This window comes from Hippichthys cyanospilos, chromosome 11 (assembly GCF_059441005.1).
Source record: "Hippichthys cyanospilos isolate Australia breed blue-spotted pipefish chromosome 11, RoL_Hcya_1.0, whole genome shotgun sequence".
Lineage (NCBI taxonomy): Eukaryota > Metazoa > Chordata > Actinopteri > Syngnathiformes > Syngnathidae > Hippichthys > Hippichthys cyanospilos.
In genome coordinates this window covers 20,450,001-20,460,635 of record NC_142379.1, presented here as the reverse complement: position 1 = coordinate 20,460,635, position 10,635 = coordinate 20,450,001, and the positions used below count along the sequence as shown (strand labels likewise).

Genomic DNA, 10,635 nt, shown 5'->3' with positions numbered 1-10,635 from the left:
ACATATTTGAATTCCACTCGTGTCTTGGATTGTATCATCTTGTACCCCTTTTTCTTTAAAGACAATTTGTTAATGACAGCGTCGCGCACGATCAAGAAGAACGTGTCCGGTTTGTTTTTCCCCGAGGCGTCCTGAACGCACCACAAGTCCTCACGATCCTCTTGTGGGCAGCTCACACGCCAATAAATTGCAGGCCTATTGACTGCCGGAGGGAAAAAAAAAGTCTGGCTGGGACACATAAGTCGTAAGACGAGGCCGATGCCTCAACGCTGAGGTGAAACTTTTTTGCGGTTTACAGTAGCGTCGCTACTTTCACCAGGCTTTCCCAGTTTTAGCTGGTAGAAACCAACGTGAGATAGTGATTGGACCTGACAAGCCCGCTGCGCTACTGTATCCACCCCCCACCCCCTCCCGGTCCCACACAACCAGGAAATCGTCGAGGTGTGCTTCGATTATCCCGCTTGTTGCTACCCCGTTTGCGGGTGTAGATGCGTCTTTACCCCCCTGCCGGCAAATTTCTTACACTTTTGCTGTCGCTTCGACTAGTTTGACTAATCCGCTGGCTTCATCTTTGAAGTGAGTCAAAGTTCCGCGAGAGAAGAGGAGCTCCACTCCGGCCGAACAATGAGGTGGGTAACAGCGACTCAAAATCCCTTCATCTTCATTGTGTTTCCAGGCTACACTCTTGTGTTTGGCCCAATAGTTTCAACAAAGGCACCGAGGCGCTATTGGCTTTGTATAAACAACCGTTGCACTCGCTCCAAAGAGTGTTTTGAACATGCTTCTGCTTGCTTCCCGTCATGTTATAAAGGAAAAAAAAACTATTCACAACTTTTAAACGTATTCAAACACAAGATATGTTTGAATATGTTAATTTGTTGTAGGTTTTTGTGACCTGCGAGTGAATTTCCTCTGTTTTGAGAATCAGGCTGTTTTGTGAATCAGGAAGTGTGTGAGCGTAATGCCAGTCCCGAAGCTACCTGTTCAATCTTTAGTTACTCTCAAGTAGATGAACAAGTCAAATGATCAATGGATGCATTTCTAACTGTTCAAATTGTCATTACGCGTGTGATACATTTGACATTCATTGGAATATTTAACAGCGTTTGCCCTCTATGATGTCATTCATTGGCTATTAAAGCATTCAGTGTTGCCTAAACACACTTATGGCGCCGCTTCACGTTGTCACCAATATTAAGCAAATGCATAGCTTGTTGTTCGGATCAAGGCTTGTTTCATTGGCGCACATTACATTCATGTGTCTTATGCTATTTAGCTCACTGGGTTTCGCAGCCGAGATGAAATTACTCAGTGGAAAGCCGCTCGTGTCCTGAAATTCCACATCCTGTCACAGCCTGTGTAGTTGGAAATGACATGCTTTGAAACCACCACGAAACCACCACCATTCTTCACTTTATGCGTCTCAGCACAGATATGATTTCTTTTTCCTTCATTTTGCAACAGCCTTTTCCAGTAAGGTTTCTTTTTCCTCCATTTTGAAGCATCACGCTAACACCATTCCTAGTTATTAAGCTTTGCTGATGAGGTTGTGATTGTGGAACACTATCATGAGCAGTGAGTGCAGTTCAGGTCTGATAACCTGTGTGACTAGTTTTTCTTTTTTTTCTGACGTTAATCTTCTTGTGCCAGACTTTTTTTTTTTTTTATAACAACGGGCCTCTTCGGAAAGTCAAATCCCCTAACCTTTATATACCACCTTAACCTTTGTGTTAAAGAACATTGGTTCAAAGCCAAATGAAAAGGGGCTTGCGCTCAAAAATAAGAAAAGGTTAATTAAAGACACATTTAATTAATTATTTGAGAACCGACTAATCAACCTAAATTGGTTGGTATATCGATACTCATTTAATCATTGGGAGAAGTTTGTTTAATGTTAAGTTGTCCAAATCCTTGAGATGCCTGTGGTAAATCTCTCATTTTATGCAGTCCTCCATGAAAGTTGACTGAATTCTTTATTTATTCATCTTAATTAGACATATAAAAAAAAAACAATTCATAAACATCTGCCTTTCACTTCAAAAAAGCAGTTACCATATTTTCCACACTATAAGGCGCACCGGATTATAAGACGCACCCTCAATTAATGACATATTTTAAAACTTTTTCCATATATAAGGTGCAACAGATAAGGCACACCCTCAATTAATGACATTTTAAAACTTTTTCAATCACAATATAGTAATACTCAAAGTAATAACAATAACTCAAATAACTCTCAATAGCATAATAACTCAATGTCAATATGACCAACCTTTTTCAACTGTAAACACGAAAGAAACAGGTAAAGCTTACTTTATCAGCTCATTCCCCATTTTTTGAATCCCAATCTCAATATTGATCCATATATAAGGCGCACCGCCAGCTTTTTAAAAAAAAATTAAGGCTTTTAGGTGCGCCTTATAGTGCGGAAAATACGGTAACTTTTTTCCTTCAGATTTTTGGGCATACAAGTAACCTAAACAGTAATTGAATTACTTATATTTGTCCATTTTCTGAATTTTTAATTTGAATGATGGTAATCAACATAATCAGTTATTAAAATAATCATTGGTTGCAGCCCAAAAAATTATACTCCACGTTTACTAACCAAGAAAATGCAATCGTGAGTATTGCAGACCTAAATCTCTAATATGAAACTGCTTGTAAACTTGGGTCATTTACTTGTTGTTTTATCCCACTGGTGTTAATTGTACAGGTCCATAGTGGAAAACTCCACCTTCCATTTGCGAGTTTATAGAAATGAACGCATGGTGCTGTTTTGAACTATTTACTTGTTTTGACAACGTGTAGTATAGCTATAGTTAAGTTTTTATTCTTTGAATGCTTTGTGTTTGATGTATCAAGATCAAAGTTCCAAATTGTGTCAAGTTGACACCCACAGAGTGTCTGTACACCCACAGAGTGTCTGTCAAGTCATCTGTCTCAGTAGCATGCAGACCAGCTGGCTTTTTTTAAAAGTTCAACTTTAAATAAAATTTTGGTCGCAATTTTTTCGACGCAATGGAAGCTTCGTCTGTCCGTGTCTCATATTTCTTCGATAGGAAAACAATCTAATTCTACTTGTGTTGGCTGTATCAGCACTTGATCAATGCTAGGGCAAGTCAGTGGGAGTGATCAAATAGGCAGTTAGCTGTGCTTGCTGCAGGAGTTGGCATATAGACTTCAGAGCTGCTAGCTGTAGTAAAAACAAGCGTCTAAGTAGCTGAAAACGTATGACCATTTGCCACCAAAATTCACATCCACATTCCTACATGTGTCTGCTTCAACATGGAACAAAAAAAAGATCACTTTTTTTTGTCACCTAATAATAGTATCTCCTGATCTGAACTCAATTCCTGTCCAAAAATATAAAATGTTGTGCTGTCCACTACAACCCATTAATAATATAACAAGTCGGAACATGCATATGAATTTGATGTCCATCCGTCCATTTTCTAACGATTATCAAGGGTAGCTTTGTTGGGGGCAGCTGCTTCAGCAGAGATACCCAAACTTTTCTTTCCCCAACCACTTTGTCCAGCTCCTTTTGGGTGATCCCAACGTGTCCTCAGACCAGGCGAGCGAGAGACGTAGTCTCTCCAGTGTGTCCTGGGATGTCCCCGGGGCTTCCTTCCAGAGGGACATCCCTGGAACACCTCACCAGGGTTGTGTGCATTTATGCCCAACCTGAGTTCTGACTGTGTTTGTGTCCTCGCCAAGGGACATGCCTGGAACACCTCACCAGGGTTGTGTCCATTTATGCCTAACCTGTGTTCTGAATGTGTTCATGTGCCGTTCACATGCTGAGTGGTGAGTGGCCATTACTTGAGCCCTGAGCAATTGCATTTTTGTTATGTTTTTTGGTTTTTACCAGTCGACAGCAAGTGGGAAAATGGCAACCGTTGCAAAACACTCTAGAATTAAATTTTGGTCCTAGTTTATTTCTTGGCATTCTCCAGCAAAATCATGTTTGTAACCTTGACAAAAAACACCTGTTTAATAAACTTATTTTAAAGTTAGGCAATCAGAATAATAGCCAACTGATTAAACGTGAGTGGATATGCAAAATCATAAAGTGGATTAAAGCCAGACACTGTGTTCATCACAGCGGGGGACTTCAACAACTGCAACCTCAGGACTGTTTTTCCTAACATTTAATTATTATTTGTTCGATTATGGAATGTAGCCTGCTCGGGAAGTGAACAGAATAACAATTTTAATAACAATTTCACTGTGTGGTATAGTGCTATACATGTGACAGTAAAATCTCTTTGAATCTTTGAATCTTTTAGATAAAAGTAAAACCTGAAAACTAAATGTACTATAATGAAACTAGAATAAATGTAACATTTCAAAGTTGAATAAAAGTAATCCAGAAATAATAAAATTGAATGCAGTTTGACAAAAGTAGAATAAATGTGAACCTATGCATATTAAATCCAACATTACACAAAGGCATTCAGAATACCAAGTAGCTCTGCATAGAACAAAATGTAAACCAACTCTTTGGTATGATTAAACGTTGCGTCGAGGCAATTTTCCTATGCATTAGTAGATTTCAAACAACCTCTTCTCCTATATCTTAGTCATCTTGCTCAGATAGGAGAGGACGTTCTTAAGGAAAATCCAGAGGTCCCATCTGTCTTGGCTCAGACACAAGATCTGGCCTGCCATTTTTGATGATACTTCAAATATTTGTTACTTACTAAAACAGTTAACCCTGTGTTGGTCCTATGGGATGTTTTTTAAAATGCTCCTAATATCTATATTATACTTTTTAATCTTTTTTCCAAGTACTTTACTGACTCATTGAACCATTTTTATGATTAACCATATAAACCTTAATTTATTGGGGTGTGGAAATACCCCTCATGACCAACACAGGGTTAATTGTAACGAGTTGAAAGAGGGAGGGGGTAGACCTGCTTAAGAACGCAGATAGGCGTCAAGCATACACAGATTAGAGCAATGTCACTGAAGGGAAGAAAGCTATTACGTTTTGGTACAGATAAACATTTGAATTCTTATTCTGTATGATGCAAAATAAGAGAAGTGAGTGTTATTTTTAACAAGTGTGCATAAATGCCCACAAATGGAAATTCAACAGTCTAAGACCATCATGTTTTCTTAAGAGATCTGTCATACATCAGGTAATATTATAAAATATTGACACTCCTGGTTCGAAATCAAACTCAACAAAAGAAGTGGACAATCACATTAAAGTGTTCACCTACGTAGATGCAACGTTGCACAATAATCACATTTTAATCGCAATCACAATATTAATTAAGCTGATCCTCGGTGATTTTATGGCTACGTACATGTCAAATCAAGCACTTTCAGTCATTCTACCACCAGGGGGCTAACTCAAGGTTTAGACTTCACTAAGCCTAAGAAATAGCAGGCGAGCAAATCCTGCAAGAAACGCGGCAGCTTGGTTTATGCTTGACGTGTCTGCGAGTGCCGCTCGGCTCCACGTGTCAAAATGATGTCATTACGGAACCCACGCCCCTTAGCGCGGTGTCTGTGTGGGCCAGATTTTCGCATCGCGTACCTTCCGGAATTTCCTTACCTTGTGGAAGCACCGGGCAATAAACATGGCTGACAACTATTGTTTATGAAAGTTCACCTCTACAAACATCTTCTTGATTTGGCAGAAAAGGACTGCTGCGACCAAAATACCATTAACAACTCTTGGCGAGCATGCACACTGGGGTGAGATGAGGAGTCTGTTTAAAAAAAAAAAAAAAAAAAACGCTTGGAAAATTTCCAATCGTTTGAATCTATGAGGATTTTCTACCTCTATCATCAAGTAGTGTTATTTTTATGTTGTGGACTCCATTTACTGTGACCAGTATAGGAGAATATCGGCTGATTGTGTGGCAAAGCTGCACTGAGTATAAAGTCCTGCAAAACGCGTGCTGGTGAGATTCCACGCGTCGTCTTTCCGAGCTTAGCATTCACGCATCATGAGTGGGACGCGCTGACGACGCTGAAGTTGGCTTCACGGGCATGCTCCCGAGATTCCCGTTTTCAATTCCACCTTAAAAGCCTTTAGTTGGTAATGTTTCCCACATGTTTGCATGACAAAAGCCTCTGTTTTTCTCACCCCTTAATCTACTGTTCGCACTGCCCAATGGACATTTATGTTACTACCCCTTTAAGGCAGGGAGCGAGGAACATAATACTGGCCCTTTAAGAGCCACAACTGCATCACAGAGGCAGTTGAGATTGATTGCAGATTAGAGAACACAGTTTATTTACCGTAATGTTTGCCTTTTATTTTAAGTATTTTTGTTTGAAGAGCTTTGAAACTACTATGGAAATACATTTATCGTTTATTGAATCAAAGATAGACCAGTGGATTTTTTAAAATTGTATTTATTGAATTTGAACCTGGGCAGCATACAAGTAAACAAGGCAGCCTGAAGTCTAAACTTGCACAATGTTGACAAACAAGTCACAACTATTTGTGTTCATTTTTAACAAGTTTGTTTATTCTTTTTTTTTTATTTCTTGCGCAATAAGTAAACGAGCCACGTTGTGAAATACAAAAGAAAAAAATCTCACCCACTTTCTCCGCTTGTTCCAGCTATTCCATCTTAAAAGAAGTGTATTTCTTTTTTACTTTGGCTCGGTGAGTGTATGTGTCGCTGCTTGTTTGTTTCGCAAGGAAAAGGGGTTTTGCGTTTGCATCTCTTAACTCTGCATGTCACTGTTGTTAGCTTGCACGGGGTATATATACAGGGAACGTTTCTCTTAATGCGTTTGATTGGATGAATAGTGTAAGTGAAAATATACTTTGGATGAATAGTATAAGTGAAAACATACAAAAAGTGAACCTTCTCTTCAAACCTTAATGAATAATTCTTTTCTTGCGCTTGGTTAATGGCGGGCTGGCTTTGATAACCCCCCCCCCGCACCCCGATTATTATCTTTTTTGTCACGACTTGACATTCTTAAAATATCAACTTTTGTTTGTAATGCTACTTGATTCTCTTGCAAAATTGTGACTGTTGTATTTGAACACTTTCCATTTCTTCCATTTTCTTTTCTTTGAGAGTGGGCCATTTTCTCTTAAAAGTGCTTCAGGTAATCATGCTTTCTTTCTGCCACAATATGACTGTGAGTGGTTCAACAATATGGTTGTATATTTGGTCTCAGTAGTCAAAAACATCACTTAAAATGATCTTCACATTACTCTGGCTAAAAGTACAATGAACATCCATTGTACACGAGTACATTGACATCGTGTTACTCTGCCACTTCTACAAAGTGTCTGCTGTCAACAAAGCAGCTTCACCCAGAGACCGCGATTGGCCTTGATATGTTGTCTTCCTGCTCTCCCTGGAGATAGCTGTGCATACAAAAATGCAACTATCATTTGTGAAATGCTCTCTTAAGGCAACCATGACATAGTCCAAGTGCCTTAAATTCCCTGTTTGCATTGTTCTAATCTTCGGTTGTAGAAGCATTTGACTAGGAGATTCTGCTATGTCATTTTCTGTTTAGTCATTAGATATTAACTAATGTTAAGCGTTTGCCATAGTAGTCAGAAACACCGGAATGACATGAGTGCAATAAATCTAGTGGTCATCGCTGTAATTACAAATAGACAAGCTTGAAACAATCCATTTCACACACAACTGTTTTTGACCCAGTTTACTTATTTTAGGATTTTAGGAGGAATCATGATTTGGGTAAAATCTTTCTTTCCATATTTGAAACATTAAATTCTATGTGTTGTGTGTGTAATGAGTGTGTAAAAATGGTCATTTTCACTAATGGCCTTACTTGACCTTAAGTGTACGTCATCTGGCATGCATTATGCTGGACAGTTACGGCTACACTGAAGAAATTATTCAGACACTAATGTATGCTGCTTAAAATAATGCAGTCATAAAACGCTAAAGTAACCTAATGTCAGATAACTGATTAGAAACAGTGTTAGGCATGTGCCAACGACTGTGCAATGCTTCACATAAGCAGGTTTGTATCACAGTCCTCATTCAATAGTCATTCATTCAATAGCACTACGATGAACGCATCATAACTTTAATCCTTCAGAGGAGTTGGTGTCAGTTACTCAGGACTACCGTTAAAATTGTGGCTTGTTTATTATCCAAAAACCATCTAACAGCAGAAAGGATGAGTTGATAATTGAAATGATTTCCTTTTTTAAAAAATGACAAAATCAATTAAAAATAATACTTTTTATCTACAAATTAATCAGCAGAAGGAAAGAATCAAAGATGAAATCGTTAGTTGCTGCCGCAGTTTGAATCTTAAAAAAAATGCACTGCTTTCTTCCTTTTCTTTGTATTTACAACTCTTTGAAAATGGGCATTAGCGTTAACAATGTATTTTTGTTTGCTTGTATATTACAATGTAGCGCTGTCTAAACCAGGGATCACCAACCTTTTTGAAAATGAGAGCTGCTTCTTTGGTAGTGAGTAATAAAAAGAGCTAACAGTTTATGTGAAGCCACAGATCATGTTAATGATTTCTCACAATAAATACGGAAGGCTGTAGTAAATATGTATATCAAGTGTAATATGTAATGTAAATGTAATATTACAAGTATACTGTAATATATACCTTTATGCAAACTGTAATATATACCTGTATGCTGTTTGCAGAACAGGCCTGCGAGCTACTCGTGATCCTCGGGGTCTACCTGGTGCCCGCAGGCACCACCTTGGTGACCCCTGGTCTAAACTGTAACCATATGACAATTTCATCTCTGCATTACTCAGTGAACGTGATTGCTTAGTAGGTAGTCTCTGCAAACACAAGACGCTCAATTCCACTTCATTAATAGATAACATAAGAAACAGTTGGTGCGAAAATCACGCCACCTCAGACTCACACTACCCTCTGTGTAAGACCCTGACATGTAGCAGTCTGCATGACCAGTCTTGGTGATATTATCTTGATGAAATGAAGACTGGAATGCCGCCCCGTATTCTTTATCATTTGTCCCATTGGAATGTAAATGTTGACCCACAACTGTAGTCAGCATGTCAAAAGTGCCACAACTTCTCCTAAATAAGCTTAGAATTGTACTTGGAGCCGCCGACCTTTCGAAAATTCTTGCCAATTCCACTCATTCTTTGTTCTCTACACGTCATGTTAGGGCTGGGCAATAGATCGAATCTGATAATTCGGCATTTTAAGAATTGACCATTTCAAAATTAGCTAAATGGTGAAATTGGGGGTTGCATAAGTGGTAGGGTTTTTTTTGTTTTTGTTTTTCTTTTTTGGTAATGAATCATGTCATCCGAACATCAGCTTTTAAGCAAGTTATGCTCCAAAAGATGTTAGTCCCCCCCTCGTACCTCTCCTAAAGTTATAAACGTTAAGTTCTAGGAATTGGCTGATATGTTATGAGACAAGAACGCCACTAGATTTCTTGTCCCTGCACAGCACCGAGATCCTTTTTCTTTGGCTGTTTTATTGGGGCAGTGGAGCACACAGGATAACGCACTGCTTGTTACTGCTGTGACAAGGAAAGCACTGCCAATTGTGGTGAGATTTAAAAATAAACAATGTTTGGGCACAAATACTTGTATTTTTACACAGACTTTTATTTTGAAGTTGCTACCTGAAAGTATGTTGCTATTATGACTGACTGTATACTGCACAACCTGTTGCAGCAGGAGAGTCACGTGTCGTGACTTGATACAAAGAGCACCACCCTGTCATAAAAGCACATTCTATCGCCAATTCGGGGCGCGTAAACAACTTATTTATGCTGGTTTTTAGTTTTAAGGTGCCAGTTGCCAGCATTCAGCACAACCTGTGGCATAAATGATCTGCTAACTAGCAATGTTCAGGTGCTATATATGGGATGTCAAGAGCAGTTGGATGACTGCCTGACGTTTGCTGTTTGTACAATTGAATAAACTTTTGGAACAAATCAGACTGACTCAAATATGTGCTCTGTGGTTTTAAAGACATTTTGCTTGCCTCAACCTAAATGAATATGCAGGGAGTTTTTTTTTTTGTTTTTTTTTTAAATTTATTTATTTATTTTGTTGTGGAAATGTTATTTTGGCTTTTGGCTTTGTTGTTTTTTGTATCAGTGATAATAACAGAAGGTTAATGGCAGTCAAAGGGCCTCTGTCTACATACATGTCTTGTACTTTTTTCTAAATTAGTTTGTTACCTGTCCTAGGATTAGCCAGAAAGACAACTGTTTCAATATTATTTTTGTACGGTGCTCCAAACCTCCTTGCTCCAAAAAGCAGAAAGCTGTTATTTACAGCATTTAGCAACAATTGGTTTGCCCATACAATCCTTAATATGTAACCTTTTGTTATTGCAAACAGCGATGAGTTCACACCATGGGGTTGTGTAACATCCTTAACAGTAGGTCTGTTCATTCTTTCATGTCTCAACTTGTGCTCTTTTCTTGCTCAGTGAAAAATTTCTTTTGAAATTTGATCGTCTCAGCTCCTATCTTACCCACCTCGTTCGTTCTTTTAAAATCTCAAAATTTGTTTGGAAATAATGTCAGCCTAATGTTCATTGCGTTATATATAGTTAATAAAAAAATTTCCATCAAATAGTTCATTTTGGGGAACTGAAAACTTGAGCCATGACCAAAATAGCTGCACTGTTCTGTAAATGGCT

At 38.5% G+C, this 10,635-nt stretch overlaps 1 protein-coding gene across 3 annotated transcripts in view; it reads left to right on the top strand.

The window, feature by feature from the left end:
• The window catches only part of vaspb (vasodilator stimulated phosphoprotein b), a 43,484-nt gene continuing 32,849 nt past the window's right edge, over positions 1 to 10,635 (top strand). Inside the window, exon 1 of one of the 3 annotated variants that reach the window (XM_088427631.1) lies at positions 1 to 629. In XM_088427631.1, coding sequence (XP_088283757.1) covers positions 625 to 629 — 5 coding nt within the window. In that variant the 5' untranslated portion in view covers positions 1 to 624. The remainder of the gene's footprint in view (positions 630 to 10,635) is intronic. The other 2 variants (XM_088427632.1, XM_088427630.1) reach the window with 2 other exon arrangements.